The sequence below is a fragment of the Chiroxiphia lanceolata genome, chromosome 2 (assembly GCF_009829145.1).
Source record: "Chiroxiphia lanceolata isolate bChiLan1 chromosome 2, bChiLan1.pri, whole genome shotgun sequence".
In the NCBI taxonomy this organism is placed as follows: domain Eukaryota; kingdom Metazoa; phylum Chordata; class Aves; order Passeriformes; family Pipridae; genus Chiroxiphia; species Chiroxiphia lanceolata.
This window is the reverse complement of record NC_045638.1, coordinates 117296789-117315196: the sequence shown is the minus strand read 5'-3', so window position 1 is coordinate 117315196 and position 18408 is coordinate 117296789. Positions and strand designations below refer to the sequence as shown.

At 38.1% G+C, this 18408-nt stretch overlaps 1 protein-coding gene across 2 annotated transcripts in view; it reads right to left on the bottom strand.

The window, feature by feature from the left end:
• The window catches only part of GBE1 (1,4-alpha-glucan branching enzyme 1), a 150490-nt gene that overhangs the window by 41166 nt on the left and 90916 nt on the right, over window positions 1–18408 (bottom strand). For both annotated transcript variants that reach the window (XM_032680022.1, XM_032680023.1), the window contains exons 8-12: window positions 16671–16786; window positions 15002–15129; window positions 10363–10461; window positions 7533–7643; window positions 4432–4603 (exon numbers count right to left, since the gene is read on the bottom strand). In XM_032680022.1, the coding sequence (XP_032535913.1) occupies window positions 4432–4603; window positions 7533–7643; window positions 10363–10461; window positions 15002–15129; window positions 16671–16786 (626 nt within the window). The remainder of the gene's footprint in view (window positions 1–4431; window positions 4604–7532; window positions 7644–10362; window positions 10462–15001; window positions 15130–16670; window positions 16787–18408) is intronic.

Below are 18408 nucleotides of genomic sequence, written 5' to 3'. Positions count from 1 at the left end.
TTCTCATTTGTCAATACTTTTTCAAAAGCCTTCTGTTATGAAATCCCTTAGTTTAAAAGTAAATAAATGAAAAAATATCCAAGTTTCTCTCTCTAAAATACTCAGAGGAATATATGATGCATAGCATTTTACTTTTAGAAAGAACAAGGTCTCATCACACCAAAGCATTAGAGAAGAAACTGTTTTGGTGCATGATAAGAACCCTGATGACTAGAGAAGGTGGATAAAACTACTGTGTAAATAAACTAACAAGTGGGAAAGAGGAAGCTTAACAAATCTGATACTAGTGAAACAGGTAAATGTGAACCCAAACAGGAACACCATCAGTCAATGCTCATGATTGCAGAAAATGTTCTAGTTACTGCAAATAACTTCCCGGCTATATATGGAGATACATATATATACATATATATAATCTCAAAAATTGTTTTGTAGGGAGGAAGACTTGCTCTCTGGAGTCCTAATTACAAGTTGCTTTATTATAGAAGAGTAACGAAAAAATAGTGCTAGAGATTCTTGTAGGAACTAATCCCCATTTAAATCAATAGATAGGAGTTTAAGCCAATTTAAAATGAAAACTGAAGCAAGAAAATTCTTGTTAGCAAGCTGAAAAGGAAGACCCTACAGTGGCATAAAACATTATGTATTTGTGCTATGAAGGATCCCTAGGACCCAAAATGCTATTTAAGGCCCCTTGGGTTGTATCTTATGTATATTCAAGGCAAAAAACCAACTTGTCTAAATCTAGACAAGCAGATGTATCTTGCAATATATGGAGAGAACTTGGAAACAAGTTCACAGAACTGGCACAGCTTCTTCACATGTCCTGCAGGGTTGAAATGAGGAAGATAATAGAAAAAGAAAATTTAGAGGAAAGGAACAATTTACAGTTGTCTACAGCTTTTCTTCAGGGGTCAGATAGAAAATGAAGCCAAAGGAAAATGGAAGGATACACAGAGAGAACAGTTTTGTAGTTCAATATTATTTGCAGGAAATTCGTGTGAGCCTTTACACTGAAGTTAAACATTGTCCAGTGGGTAACAACAGTGGTTGCTTTATTTTCAAGCTGAGATCAGAAGATTCCTGTAATACTCTAGAAGTATTATAGCAACTTCTATTAGTCCTTGTTTAGCAATCGAGGTATTAAGACTCGAATCTCAAGCCCCTTTGTTATTTTGTAGAGGGCTAAAATTGACAATTAGGAATTTTAGTCAGATACAGGGTTTTCATTCTGGATTTGTTTTCAAATCCTGATATCAGGGAGGGCAAAAATCTATGTCCAAAATATTTTTCCACATATTTTTCTGGTTTTAAGTTAACTAGATGCATATTGTATTCCAATATCACTACAACTACAAAGAAAAATACTTCAGTAGGAATAGAGGTTTTTTTCATATTATTTACAATTAAAGGATTACTTTCACTATTTAATAGAGACACACACTGTAACTGCTGAGGTCCTGAGTGTCACTTAAGTTCAGACAATCAAATGTGCATTGTCTATGCCTACATCTTCATGGAAAATTAGATGTGAAGCTATAAACCCCTAAAGAAGCAGCACATGTGCTCCTACTAAAATATTGTGCAGAAGAACTTGGAATTTTTGTAACTGCCTAAAGTCCCATGTCATCTTCTGACCAGTAGTGGGCAGTCTCAGTATTAAAATCCCTGCTTAAAACAAGAATTGGGTTGAACAATTGACACCTACATTGGGAGTGTTGAGCTCTACTTGCTCTGAAGAAAGAGAATCTAGACACGGCATAAGTTTCAAAACAATTGCTAATTTTTTACTATTATTATTGTTTACTATGAAACAAACTAGCCTTCCAGAGTGTTCATTCACTACAGCAGGCTGTTTATCATTGTTATTCTCATTTTCAGCCAAGCATATAGAGTTTTTCCTTTTCTGGGTTAAGTCTTCCATGCCAGATGCACACATGAAGCCCCAGAGATCACTTGTAAAACTGCACAGAAAACCAAAGCACAGACTGGAGGAAAGAATGCTCCCCAAGGTTTTTGTTACAAGCAAACCAATTTACTGAAACGACAAAACTTTCCTATTCACATTTAAGTTTGCATACATCACTGCTTGCCAATACCAGGATACAAGCAACTGGAAAGAAAAATAAAAGCCTTTGGTGAAAATTAACTCAAAGACGAAAAATAAGAACCACAACTTTCAGGATTTTTGCAGTGGTTTCCTACAAATCCAAGTAAGAAGGACAAAGAACCACCCAGTGTGGAGAGTGAGAGAGGGGAGAAAGCCACAATCAGTGTTCGGTGTTCAACGGGGCACCACTTCCCTCAACAGGGATCTGCACGTATGAAACACAAATGTTGCTCCAACACACCTGTAATTAAATATTATTCCAGATCTTCAAAGAGAAGTTCCAGGATACATTTGAGAACACAAGTTTCCACTCCTGACACAACGTTCTGTAGATGCAGTCGGTTTTCCCACAAGGCGAGCAAAGCACTGAGAAAGCAGCGCGTTGCTTTGCTCTCTTTATTCTCAGAAAAAGAAGGTATAAGATGCATATGGGAGCACCTAGGGAAGCACACAGGCACCTGGAATGTCTTCTCCAGGTGTTGTGAAATAAGGTTTCCACTCCTTCCCCCACCCTACAGGAGGCTTTTCTTTCTTACTGCCAGCATTCACATAAAACTGGAAGTTAAAGAATTCATTTGTCACTGTATTTGCTTAACTAGATAGCAGGATGAAACACACATTTTAAGTACACAGGGCTACCAGCATTCTGAATTTATATGCTTCCCCTGCCAACATTTATTACAATCTTTTCACCTTTACATATAGCAAACTATTAGGTAGTTACTGAAACATTTGCAGTACTCAAAGATACCCAATATTAATTGCTCAATCAACCTGCATTGACACACTGGATTTAACATGCCACACTGAATTACTGATCATTTTTCTAATCTTACCAAGTCAATCTGGGGCAAAGACATCTGCAGTTTAGCTGGAGTATTTTTTAAACACCTGCTTCCTTAACTATTGTAGTATCACTAATTTGAATGGATGCACACACCTCACACCTTGCACGTTTTGGTGCCTGATTGCACACTTCATAAATATTTATTTCATTAACTCCTCTTCACTCCTGAGAAAAAATTCGGTATTTTATTGGAAATAATAGTTTTACTAGTGTTGCATATACTGAATTAATTTGTTCTGTACTGAACTTGCTTCAATCCTTTTTAAGAAAACAAACATGGTATTTTTCTTCTAATACCAAGAAAGAGAACATATACCCCTACAGATGTGCTTAAATCCAATGTCACCGCTGCCTTATGTTCTCTAGTTTTTTAATCAGAAAAAAATATTGTTAAATATACTATCATGGAAGAAAGGCAATATACATTCAACAGTCCACTTGGAATTTATAAAATAAACTGTTTAACAACAAAAGTAGAAGAAAATACTGTGCTAAGATTTCTATACTTTTGAAGTGGTTTATGATCAGAAAACTGAAATGATTTTACAGCAGACTTTCAGCCTTTTTTTTTCCCCTACGAGACTATCAGAACTGCTATACAGAACTTGTCACACCACATGATGAAATTGTGATTTTTAGTATAAAGTAAGAACTAGTTTGCAAAGAAATTGAAGGAATGCATATGGTAAAGAGCAGCGAGCATAAATAGCTTCAGAATTTTGGACGAAACTAAGATCAACATTCCACTTCTAAGATGACCACATGGAATTGTAACTGGCTCATTAAATGAGATTAACCATTGAACTTTCTTGTAGAAATTGAGCTTCAGAAAAAAGGCAACAGTTGTGTTTTACAGCTTATGGACAAAAGGAAAGTACTACTAGCTCTCACAATTTCTGGGATTTGATAGGAGAATGTGCCTCCTGTCTCTGTGATTTGTCCTTGCCTACCTCATTAAGCCTCTGCTCTTCACTAAGAAGCAATGAAATACAAGTCAACTGATCCCAGACTGCTTCCTGACAATTAATAACTGAAATAAACACTATACTAATGAGCTATCTTAAGTAAATTCACTGTGATCCTAAAAAGTTTAGGAAAGTAAAAGAATAGAGACAAAATACAACCCAGCTGCATGAGCCATGGTTCACCATCTGACAAACTTGCAAAACAACAACTAAAATACCTGAGTAGTTGTAAATAAAAGTACCCTGAAATACAGCTTACCATGTTTTTAAAAGTTATATGTGTTACAGTTAGGAACCATCTTGATTTTATTTTCTTGTCTTACAATACATCTTACAGACAGAAAAACACCGCATATCACCTTTTGTACTAAATCTATAGAAGTATTTATGCTCTAAACTTCAGCATCGTGATAAATACCGTGCATGTAAGATGATGTCAGATCATTTTATTTCCCTGCCAAGCATTCTGGAGATGAGAAAACGAGAGACTTGTTCGCAAGATTACTTACCCATGAAGTTCAGATAGCTCTCCCCTCCGAGTGCATGAGTAATGAGACGAATCATTTTATGGAGCTGTATTCCACGATCGATAACTGGCGTAAGAGGCATGAGCACGCTCATGTTTGTGTACATCTCTGCATCCATCAGTCGAAAAGCCAATGTCTTATCACCAACAAGTGCCTAGAACAGTTCAAGAAGACAGAAGTGTTCCTAATTTTTTCTTGTTTTGTTTTTTACAGCAGGTGCTCTGTATCGTAAGGGGAGGAGTTGCAAGATTGGTGAGGAGCCAAGGACATGGCTCAGGGTGCATGATCTAGTCCCTGTTCCCAAAGAAACCTTCCTGCCACTGCCTATGATCACCAGGTCACAGCAATCCCACCTTCTAATTACTGACCCTGTGTGTTGTGTGGTGTGCAATCATGTGAGTGTGATACAGATCTAGTATGAGGCCAAAAAGAGGAAGGGTCTACACTGAGGCAGGGATGTCCATGAGCTGAGCCTCAACTGGATGTCAGACTCCAGTGTCTGTTTTAACTCTCCATGTGGTTACTGGGGCTCCCCAGACCGATAGGATAATATTATTATCGTTATTATATGATAATAAACAGCTGTCTAACCCCTTCTGACATCCTACATTTCACCTGATGGGATCAAACTGCATAATTACCTCTAAGAACTTTTTTTTTTTGCCTACAGGTAACAAAATGTGGCATGTCAGCATCAACTCAGTAAGTCACAAGTGACCTACCACTTGGGAATTTTTACAGAAAACACAGGAAATGAGAAAGCAAACATCCCAAGTGAAGTTCCTGGAATGTGAAAATAGAAGGGTATTAACAAAGCTCCTGCTTTAGAGATGCAGAATGAGTACGAAGCATTCATTTATATGCAATCAAGAAGGTGATTGGTTTTCTGTGATTTCACACAAGAGAAAAAAAAAACAACTAGTAATTCTGTCTAAAAGCAGTGACTGAATTACCAACTTGCTAGTGCTTACTGCTACTTGAGAAAGGCCACACAAATGCTATTCTAATATACTATCATGCAAGTAGTTGAAAATGTTTTGGAGCAATTATGTGTAAATAGCTAATTTTTGTTCAATTAGCCTAATTTTCATTTTATACTCTTGCATGAAAACTCACTAAATTCCAAAGGGACAGATGAATTGTAAGCAGGTCTGGCTGAAAAGCACAATCATCCTTTAGATTTCCAACTGACAATATAAGAGACAATCTACAGATTATTCCCTTAGGAAAAAAACAGACTTTAAAAAAAAAAAATTAAAAAAATTCCTACATGACAATGACAAGATTGAAGACTGCAATGAGCTATTCTCTGGACTCAGAATGTGGCATTTGTTAGTGTCATTTAATATCCCCTAATCTTTCAATTCAAAGAGAAGGTAAATGTTCCCTATTCTTGTTTTCTATGATAGCCATGATTTTATTACCAGACATATTTCCCCCTTCAATGATCACTTTGCTACCCTGAAGAATCTTACTCTATTTAGTTTTCTTCTGATGAAAACCAATCCACACCTGCTGACCTTCTTACCAACTCTCTCACAGCACTTTTTCCACATATGCTGTATATCCTTGGAGACAAAGGACCAAATCTGCCTCCAACATTCAACATGCCCACGAACCATGAAAGACTCCAGGCGTGCTGACTGTGCCCTTTGTTCTCCATCCCATTCATAATAATTCCAGGACTGCATCTGCTTTTTTGACAGTAATTAGCTTCAAGCTGCTATTTTCACACACTTATAACCACAAGCCCTTGTATTCTGACTGGTAATAGTCAGTTCATAGCCCATTATAAAATATAAGAAATTAGAATTGTACCCTCACATGTGTCACTTCCAGCATCTTCAGACTGAATTTTATCTACACTCCCATTTTGTTTCTCTATCCTACTTTTCACATATCAACCTGATGTATACCTGCAATCATTTTTTTATTTTAATTAAAATAAACAGATTTTTCCCAAGTATGAGATTCTAAACTAAAAACACCTAGTGATATAGAAAACAACTTAATTAATAAAAATCATCATAAAATAAAAGAACAGCAACAGTAATGTTATATGTCATGCTTTAGGATGAAGAACCAGGTTTGATGAAAGCAAATTATCATACAATAATATAGATTTCCAAGTAATTTCTGAAGTTCTTTGCCAGGATCATGAGTCTTGTCTCATGCCTTAAGTGAACACTGTAAGAGTCTGAGGTTAGAATGTAAATAGGTACACGAAATGAATAAACTGAATGATAAATGCAGAATTCTCTTTTTAAAATAAAATACAGACTTTGTTTTGGACACTTCTGTTGACTTTTATTATAGAGGTACAGGAAATAGAATATCAACTTCTACGTAATGAAAAAGTTGAAGGTAGTTACTTAAGGAAAAAAAATATTAGTTTCTAATGAAATGTTTAAATTCCTAATTTTATAATTCTTGACTAATGTTTTCTGACTCTTCAGAAAGAACTGTCAAAAAGATTGTGGGAGATGAGTGTTATCCAAATCTATCATTATTTTTTCATTTTTCCATACACGGAACTATTACTGTTACTGTGTTTTGAACCAAAATGTTACAGAATATTTCTTTTAGGTCTCAAAAGAGGATGTTTGCAATCCTTTTAGAGAGGAAAGCTCTTTGTGAAGGGAATATAACAGTCACAAACACTGATTCAATGAACAAATTTTCTAAATTGGGATGTTGTTTATGTTTTTCATAAACAGTGCTCCAGATTGCTGAAACAAGATTTTCAAAAGCATGGATTATACACCTCCCTGTGTTCCATGACAGACAAAACAAGATTCTACCATTAATTTCTTAAAAATAAAACAAAACTGAAAATCAACATTACCCACCCACTCCAGGCAGGACTCCTTTATTAAAGTGAAGGATCAAAACAAAATAAAAAAACTCAAGAAAACCCTACAAAAAATTAAAAACTAGTAAAAAAATGAGCAGTAGTCCACATCTACCTATCTCTAAAATTCTTGCTATCCTTCTCAACTCTTGCCTCATTTTGAAAAAGAAAACCCACCAAATCTATAAACATTATCTTTTATTTCTTATAAATAAACAAACAGATAACATACCTGGTCATGACTCTCTGCATAAGCAATGTATTTTTCTTCATACCGTCTGTTCGTTAATGTATGCACAATATTGCCCATGTTCCAGTCTTCATCTTTCAGTTCCTTAATTATCTGCAGGAAAACAGAAGAAAGATCCCTGAAAATTTATTGCTGTTTTAACTGAAAGCATGTAGCATTATCTTGGCACAGAAATGTCCAATGGATTTTGAACTGTAGTAATTCAACTTCTCTTCTCCTGTTCTCTGACCATCCAAAGAGATTTTTCTTTTTTCCTTTTCAATTCTACCACATAAATAACTAGAATATTTTGTTTCTCCTATACTTCCATGTGGAAGCATGGACACAATGTGCCCTCTGTTGCATGAATCCTCCAATACAGCAGGTAATGTGATTGATAGGACCTGCAAGAAAGCACTGCACCAAAACCCAGGAAAAAAATATGTGGGCACACACCTACCTGGTCCACAACATCAGGAGATGCAACCCTGGCATATGAGAGCTTTCAAATACTTCTTAATCACTGGGCTGCGTGGTGCCTCCTGATTTTCAGCAATTTAAATTAAATCCCTTTAATAGGAATTTTCTGCCTCATATGACATTATTTCCTCCCTCTTCTGAATCTGGTTTTATTTCAGTGTTAGCCCTTTCTTTTTTTCAAATACTACTTTACAGACCTCCATTGATCACCACAACTTAAATACATATACATAAATATACAGACATAAAAATAAAAGTGATAAAAAGGCAATAACACCAAGATGGCTAATATCATGCTGTAAAATTTAACTTTCTGATTCTAACTGGCCATGTACTCCTGAACAGTCATGTTTTCCTTTCCTTGTTGTTTTTCGTTTGTATTTTGGGTTTTTTTGTTGTTTTTTTCTTTCCTGAGTCCATAAGTTCTGGCTCTGAATACTTCCAGGTCCTTAAGCAGCCACATATTATGTACTACACATATCTTTGAACTAGTACAGTCACTGTTATGACAAATAGTTTATCTTTCTTACTTTTACAGATTCCTCAGAATTAATTAATGGGATCCTTCAGTTTTAAAGCTGATTTTAAAAAGTTACCTAGAAAACTTACTATTGACAGGTGTACACTTAAAAACTGGAGAGAAATGAGAGCAAGCAGTGTAGGAGAGTTTGATAACAACTGATAGACAACTGGTTCTAAACGTTTCCCTTCCGATGATTTCAGCTTTATTTTCCCCCTCAAGAAATGTGGTAACAAACTAAGTACATCACCTTTCTTCAACTTCATGTTCTCTATTGTGGCTGCTTATTTGCTGTTTCCTTAGCTAAAAGCTTCCTGCCTACATTCTTGTGCAATTAGCACATTCCTAAATAACTGGAGTTCTGCTGGGAAACAGGCTAAACTATCATAGCTGATCTGCAATCCCATCAGCATCCTACGCCTGGCCCATGACAAGGACATGTTTAGGCTGGAAGAAGTGAGATTTTCTCCCACTAAAGAACAGAATTTACTGCATCATAAAACTATGTTTCCTATCCAAGTATTGCAAATTAAAATAAGCAGACCATAGCAGAGATTGCTAAATCAGATTATCAAATTTTTTGTACTTGTAAAATTCTAAAGTCTGGGGGTTTTTTTTCCTATGCAATATGAACTTGGCCACTTGCATTTTGCCTACCTGGGAAATTGCTTATCTTTGCCTATCCTAAAGCATGATAAGGAAGTTGAAGGTGTAAAGAAAAACAACAACAACAACAAAAATCCCTGCAAACAACCCCCCCCACACACTTCAAAACATCACAAGGTATTTCTTGTTGGTACAAAAATCTGAGCCCTCACTGTGCTCCAAGATCTAAATATCTAAATTACACATTCCAAAGTTTAAGGATGCTGTCCCTGCTGGAAAAGCTCCTTAAAAAATTGGTTTGAAATCTGTTTTTTCAATTGGCTTTTCACCTCCTAGTTACAAAATTGAAAGATGCTGAAGATAAGTTAATTTGTTCTTTTATTTTTAGCTACTCACTATATTTATTGAAGTATTAGGGGTAGTATAAAATATTTATTGCTTTCAGATCATCATGATAGCCCCAGGGATTTCAATGTTGTCTAACTGAAAAACCTTCTCCAAAACATCAGTTTTCAGATCTTTTTGAGATCATTTATTGTTTTTTTTCTTTTTTTTGTGATTCTCTGTATTAAGGAAAATGTGATATAAATCCTTGTTGTAGTCAGTACTTATTAGTATATTATTGTTCTTGAAGAGCATTTACAGATTTTTATTATTCTTTCTGTAGCCCCACTGTACCAATTGCAGGTGTTTGCATAATTCCCTTGGGTTTACTTTGGTTAAAACTTTCAGCTCTATATTCTATTCCAAGTAACACACACAGTGCCAGGAGGGTTTGTTGGATGTTTGTTGGATGGGGTGATTCTTAAATATTTATATGCATATGGTGAACTTATTATCTACCTGTTCACATTCCATATAGATTACACATTCTACAGCAGTTGCAAGATACAGGTTATTTCAATTGAGTTATTTCAATAAACAAATTGAGTTATTTCAATAAACAAATTGAGTTTAAGTGTACTGTAAGAAGAAAACAAATATCAGCTGGAATGAAAATGCCAGTCCCTGAACTTCCTCACCTGAAAACCTCCATGATATCTGACAGCTCTCGTTTCAGCCATTAATACCTGAGCTCAAGTTTGTCAGAATTTATTTCAATAGGACATTAACAGCAGAGAGAGCAACATTTGTCAGTAGGATTCAGAAGTGTCTGTGTGTGTGCACTGACAGAGAAACATGCTGCTCTGAAGAGCAGAATGTGTTTTGGAAGAAGTTCTTTCTCACCTGGATCCACTTATCCGGGATAGCCATGGCCAGCCGATAATCAAAGCCCCCTCCTCCCTCTGCGACAGGACGACAAAGGGCTGGCATTCCAGAAACATCCTTAAGTAGATTAAAAAAAAACAAACCCACAGCATAATTTCTATGGCATTTCAATTATTAGTTTGTATTTTCTATCATACGGCAATACTTGTATACAAGCCTCTCTAAACACAACTCCATAAACAGCTTCAGAGACCCATCTGGTTAAGGGAGATTAAAAAAAAATAAAAATCAGCGATTACTACACCCAGATTTCTTGTTTGAATGCAAAAGCTACAGGGAAAAGCATTATGACTGTTCATCAAATACTCTACCTCAAAATACTTTAACAGAGCAGATATTTGAAGGGGAAGAGACCTCAGTAGATGCAGAGTTCGAAATAATTAGCTCTCTTGAGCTCCATGTAATCAATAGAAAGTACAAAGCAGTCAACAAAAGACAAATTAAACCTTCATTTTGTCTATTGATATTTTGCATAAAGAATGGCATGAAAAAAAAGGCTAAATATTAAGTACAGTAAGGAAGTAAAATATGATCCCTACTATTTCCCCACTGTGCAAACCCAGAATTATTGATCAAGCTAGCCCTGGAAAGTGACGTGCTCTTTGTATAATTTTTCATCTTCATGTTGATGGAAGCTGACCATTCTTAAATTTGTAATTCCAAGTTCTCAAAATATTTATTTCACCATGTTCCGAGGCAATTTTATCGCACAGCATTTTCTTGCTAAAGTTAGCTTATCTGGACAGAAAATGCAAGTCTCCAATAATTACAAAATATCCATCATTATTCGATGTTATTAACTTATGTGGTGGAACGACTTTTCACTGACAAAGGTTATGGATTATCATACACCTCTCTCATCTACACATGAGAATTTATGGAATTAAATACTGACTAGAACCAGGGCCTAATTAGGAAGCTCATTCTGGTTTCCTGGATTCAATCCAGTTTTCAATCCAATTTCTGCACTGGACTACTGAAAAAGATATTTGCTGTTATACACATACACACACACACACACTCTGACATAAGTGAGATCAACCACATCACCATGAAGCTCATGGATGGCACCCCAGGGGTGGAAGACAGGGCTGCCATCCAGAGGGACCCTGACTGGCTGGAGGAATCAATCAACAGAAAGCTCAAGAATAACACCAAGGGCAATTGTCAAATCCTGTCCCTGGGATGGGCGACCTCCTGCATCCACACAGGCTGGGTCAGCCAGGCTGGGGAGCAGCTCTGCTGGGAAAGCCCTGGGGCTCTGGGCCAGCAGCAAGCTGAGCATGAGCCAGCAGCCTGCCCTGGCAGCTGGGATGGCCAGCAGCATCCTGGGCTGTGTGAACAGCAAAGCCAGGAGATCAAAGGAAGGGATTATCCCCCTTTAGTCAGCAGTCATTAGATCACACAGAAAACTGTATCCACGTTCCACATGCTGTAAAAACCAAATAATTAAGTGGAAATTCTTTCCAAACTTTTTGATGTGATAAAAGGAAGTTCAATAGTTCTCCTATATCAGTCAGGAAGGATAAAAACAGACTAATGGTCTCCAAGTTATACAGGGCATGATGATATGAAACAAAAGCCTTTTTCTGTGATGCCATGATGCCTACCTGGACAAGGTCCAAGCCTGAAATTTAAGCAGCTCACATCTATTTTTGAGTCACAGTTTTGAAAGCCGGGTTTTTAGGAAGTAAAATTCTAAATTTAATACTATTTATATCTATCTACAAATTTTAACTGAACACTAAAAAAACACATAAAAATAAATTCAGCATTCGTTTGTTCAGTATGTCTTCCACCAGGAAACTTCTAGCCTGGTGTGGCCCTCAGACTACCACTCATTACTGATCTTCCATGTAGGAGGCAATGAGGCATCAATGTGTAGTCCAAGGGCAAGCAAAATGGCTTTCAGGGCCTTGGGAAAGCTGGTAAGGGAAGCTGAGGCACAAGCAGTCTCCTCTATAACTCTAGTTGAAGGCAGCAACACTGGAAGAAACAGATGGTCTGAGCCTATTAATAAATTGCTCCACAGGTGGTGTCACCACCAAAGCATTGGCATTTTTGACAATGGAATGGCCCACGCAGCACTGGGCATGCTGCCATTAGATGGGAAAGGTCTCTACTGGGACCAGTTTAGGTGGGCCCATGGGAATCTCATGAGGTTTAACAAGACTCAAGTGCAAGGTGCTGCAGCTGGGTTGGGGTAACCCCCAGCATCAATCCCGGCTGGGGGATGAAGGGATGGAGAGCAGCCCTGCTGAGAAGGACTCGGGGTGCTGGTGGATGAGAGGCCGGACATGACCCAGCCAGGTGCACTGGGAGCCCAGAAAGCCAAACATATCCTGGGCTCATCCCACAGTGTGGGCAGCAGGTGAGGGAGGGGATTCTGCCCCTCTGCTCTGCTCTGGTGAGATCCCACCCGCAGTGCTGCCTCCAGCTCTGGGGTCCCCAGCATAGGAAGGACATGGACCTGTGGGAGCAAGTCCAGAAGAGGGTCATGAAGATGATCAGTGGGCTGGAGGATCTCTCCTATGAGGAAAGGCTGAGAGAATTGGGATTGTTCAGCCTGAAAAAAACAAGGCTTCATGGTGACCTAATTACAGCCTTTCAGTACCTGAAGGGAGCCTACAAAAAAGACGGGGAGGGACTTTTTGCAAAAGCATGTAGTGATAGGACAAGAGAGAATGGCTTCAAACTGAAAGAAATTATATTTAGATATCAGGAAAAAGCTCATTATTGTGAGGGTGGTGAGGCACTGGAACAGGTTGCCCACAGCAGCTGTGGATGCCCCACCCCTGGAAGTGTTCAAGGCCAGGTTGGATGGGGTTTTGAGCAACCTGTTCTGGTGGAAGGTCTCCTTGCCCATGGCAGGGGGGTTGGGACAAGATGATCTTTTAGGTCCCTTCCAACCCAAGCCATTCTGTGGTGTTACAATTAAACAGCTAATTTCTAAACATTTGTTCAGACCCAAATTTAAAATGAGCTGCATATAAAATCAGAAACCTCAGCAGTAGAAACCAGAGGTGATTTTTTGCCTGTTTGCTTTTATAACACTTCAGGCATGATGTAATTTCACTGAATACTTTTCCTTCTCATTATAAGAAACTTTAATCACAGCTTTATTTGGAAGACCAAAGTGAAAAAAAATAAGCATATAGTCAGTAACACCTAAAAACTTCACAATTACTAAGATAGTGAATAAACAGAATATTAAAAAGCTGTAAAAATCATCAATTATATTAATTGAAGAATATATTATAATTAGTTATGGCTAGAGAAAAACATTTTTCTCACATGGCATGCATTCCATAGGCAAGCAGATATTCTTCATTGACTTTTGTAATTTTCAATTATGTCAATAGTTTCTCCTTCTGAAATTCTCCTTTAACCATGCAGCACATTGATCAATTCTATGATTTGTGTAGCAACTCCCCGAGGCAGAAAATTATGTATTGAAAAAGAAGCAGCTTTCAACTTACGCAAGAGAAACTGAAGACACATCTTATTAAAGAAAAAAAACAAACACAAAAAACCCACAAGAACAAAACCACCAAAACTCTTAAGCCAGGTAGTACAAGACAACCGAACTCAGAATTTCATTGGTAGGAACGTTTATGATCTAATATCACCTAGAAAATTAACACATTTCTCCTTCAGATAAGCAATGAAACCCCCTCAAGTTTACTAGTAATTGCTCACCAGATGCTGTTTTTGATAGCTTGTTGTTTAGCTTTTAGCAGTGGTTGTCTATAATAGAAAACTTTACCATAAGTAAGAAACAAAGTTAAGCTGTATTTTGTTTGCTGAAAACAAATAGGGAACTCTTAAGCAATACAATAAGTTTGAATAGAAATACAAATAGTCCCTACTTTTATCAGATCGATCCAATTTTTTCTTTTAAATAAAATGAATTATTGAAACATAGTAACAGAAAAAAAATCCTCAATGTTTGCATGTTTTGTCTCTTTTAGATAAAGACAAAATATTCGTGAAAACATACCTATTAATAGAATTTTAATGCTCTGGTGTTTCATACTATAAGTTCCATATGCCAACAATATTTTTCTGTCAAAAGAGTTAATTGATCTCAATCAATTCAAATAATATAATCTATTAACTCCCTCAGAAACCTGGAGAAACTTAATAGTAAATTTAAATTAGCCTATACATTCAACATTTATAAGTTTATTGCATTTAATTTGAAGGGGAATTGTCAGTTATGCCAATATAACTCAAAATATGCAAAACCACACTAGGGCTGTTAATTTTTAGTATCCTGAAGCATTAGTGACAAATGGCTATCATGCACAAGAAATAAACTAATAAAAACAAATCTTATTACAAGTTCAAGGTGATGAAGGAAAAAAAAAAGAAATCACCACATTAATTAATAATCTATTAATGCAGAGAAAATTCCCAAAGCGCATATTCAAGTTGTTTTTCCCCACCAGGCAAAGTCTGCCCACTAATTAATAGTTTTCAACTCATGTCAGTTCTTGAGTACCCAAAGTGCAACTTGATAATTAATAAGAAATTCACATCCCAAAGCAAATTAATCAATATTAATGTCATTGAGGATGGCAAATTCTGATCTTACCTCTGCTATGGTTATGCATTCTGGATGCAAGGTATTAATCATGTGATTGGCCAGCATCAGATAACACAAAGCATCTTCATCCACATGTAGACCAAAATACTCATTGTAATCTCCACTGAACCCTGTGCCTAATAAGACAGACAGTTTTAAAAGCCACAGTCAGGTTCTTTTTAGAAAACTTATTTTGCAATATTCCATTTTATAAGCACCACATTTATTAATGATTTCTGATCTATCTGTAGAGCAGCAAAACAAGCTTTTAGTAAATCGAGATTTTTTTGAGCATTTACAGAATATGGTAAGTTGGAAGGGGCCCATAAGGATCACCAAAGTCCAACTCCTGTCCCTGCACAGGACAGCCCTGAGAAAAACACCATGTACCTGAGAGCACTATCCAAATGTTTCTTAACTCTGTCAGGCTTGGTGCTGTGACCACTGCCCTGGGGAACCTGTTCCAGCAGCCAACCACTCTCTGGGTGAAGAACCTCTTCCTGATGTCCAACCTAACCCTCCATTGACACAACTTCAGGCCATTCCCTCAGGTCCTCTGTCACTGGTCACCACAGAGCAGAGATCAGTGCCTGCCCCTCTTCTTCCCCTCACAAGGAAGTTGTAACTGCAGTGATGTCTCCCCTCAGTCTCCTCTCCTCCAGCTGAACACACCAAGTGCCCTCAGCTGCTCCTCACACGGCTTCCCCTCCAGGCCTTTTCACCTTCGTTGTCCTCCTTTGGACATTCTCTAATAGCTTAGTGTCTTTTTTATACTGTAGTGACCAAAACTGCACACAGGACTCGAGGTGAGGCCTCCCCAGTGCAGAGCAGAGCAGGACAATCCCCTCCCTTGACTGGCTGGTGATGCTTTGGCTGATGCCCCCCAGGACACAGTTGGCTCTCCCGTCTGTCAGGGCATTGCTGACTCATATTTAACTTTCCATCCTCTAGGATGCCCAGGTCCTTTTCTGCAGTGCTGCTTTCCAGCATCTCATTCCCCAGTACATACATACAAGGGTTGTTCTCCCCCAAATGTAGAATTCAGCACTTGTCTTTGTGATCTGGTGATTGCCCAGCACTCCAGTTTGTATCTCTGCAGGGATCTCTTGGCCTTTGAGGGACCCAGCAACCCAGAGGCTCTCAACTGTGCCACTGCCAGCTGTGAGCTCCATACATTCCAGCCCCCTCATCACATATACCACCACCCTCCTGCCTCTTCTGCCCTGCCTATCCCTCCTGAAGAGCCTGATATCATCCAACAGGGCACTCTAGGCACAGGACTCATCCCACCAGGTTTCATTTATGCCAATGATGTCATATCCCTGGGACTGGGCCAAAGCTTCAAGCTCCTTGTTTGTTCCTCATGCTGAGTGTGTTGGTGTGGAAACATTTCAAATGTGGTTTGTTGTAGCAGACACCTCATGGAGCAGATTGAAGGATCCCACTAGTGCTCAGTTCCTCAAGTTTTGGTGTGCCATCCCATTGCTCATCACTGGCAAGCCTGGTTTTATCCCTTTCCCCCTCTCCTACCTAGTTTAAAGCTTATAAATGAGCCCTGCTACCTCCTGTTCTAAAACCCCTTTTCCCCCCCTCTGAGAAACAGTGAACTTGATAACATTATTTCCACAGCAACAGCTGCAACAGGACTGCTGAAATCAGAGTTGATTGAATTACTTACCAATGCCATGATGGTGATACAACATAGATGTCACGCCATCAAACCGGAACCCGTCAAAGCGATAGTCTTCAATCCACATTCTCAAATTAGACAGAAGGAATCTCAAAACTTCCCAGCTGAAACAACATGAACATATTTTATAAGGTTTAAAAACCTTGAGATCAACTAGAATTCCTTATACCATGTTCCCCACTTGCATATGTAGTACTTGTACTGTGCATTTTACCATTTTAATGGCTTCTTCTCTATTTTTCATTGACCCTTCCCTAAGAAGTTTGTCTTCTTAAGTCTTTATCTTTTACTGCACATAATTTTAAGAGTGCAGGTAGGAGGTTAGGAAGAACTCTCAACTATCTATGTAGACATCTAACAGGCTAGTGTCTAAATACATGTACTGTATTTTACATACTCGCTGCGATAATTTTCCTTTGCCTCCTTAAGGAAAAGATGTTACAGAAATGGAAAGAAAATCATAATAGGTAAGATTTTGTCCCCAAAATTTTATGGATTTACAGCAATTTTTAGGAATAAAGAAAGTAAAAAAGTTGTCTTTCCCCACCTCCCTCCCTCATTAGCTACAAATCACAAATCACTAGTAGATTACTAAATCACCTGCTATTCTGCAAATTTACACATTTGAAGAATAAACCAAGTTATGGAAGTTGAGGAGATATTTTCTGAAATTCAGAACAACAGGAATGGGGTATAACACACACACACACCCAAAGCAAGCATGGATGTGAAATAAAAAATATAAAAGAGGTTCCAAAATGAGCAAGCATTGGGAGACATTTGTGAACAGAGTTTGATATTAAGGAATAAAACAGTATTAGGAACAATTTTCCTACTATTCTTCACCTCCTCTCCTGGGACACTGGTCTCCATAGCTTCAAAAGACCCCTCATATCTCGTTTCTTCTCTCCACCCTCCAGGGCACAACTCTCTCTGCCACCCTCAGCACGGGCTGCCTCAGGTGCATCTCCTGCGAGCCACGGCTCCAACGAGTTCCCCCATCTCAACCAGCCAACACATGACATAGGGAAACTTTTTTTGCCAACATCTTTTGCCAATTCTATGATTCCTCTAACTAGTTTTCCAGGACAGCACAACTATGAGCCCACTTCCTACCAAGTTTCTGTTCAGAGAAGAGAGCAAGCTACACAGCAGGACGTAGGGTCCCACCTGCCACTCTCTGGTGGGTGAGGTAGGAGGGGTCACCCAGCACAAAGCACCTCAGTCAGCATCCCTGTTCCAATTTACCTGTGCACATAGTTAGGCACAAGGCAGCAAAGGGGACCTTTTCTACATTTCATTTAACAGACATCAGAAACAGTAAATTCCTGAGGAAATTATGACACAAGGAATATACTCCATTTTGACAAAACAAATGTGCCCAGTTTCCTTCCTCCAAAAAGCTTTCACCTATGCAGGATGCTTTAAGTCTCGAGGTGGTTGTATTACATGAAAAAAATGTGTGAAAACACTCCCAAACTGGTCAAATCCTCATCTCACCAAATAGCTAATCCTTATTCATTTTCATAGAATTAGAACATTTCCCCTTTTCTTTGCATGCACTGCACACAGATATACATTCATGCATATAAAGACAGAAATGTTACCAAATCAAACCCACCAAATTTAGGAAATGTGAATTCCAGCTCACTGTGAATTGCCTCAGTTCAACACCTTTCCTTGGCATGCATTACATGATAAGATTTTTTTTGTTCCATCCCCATAC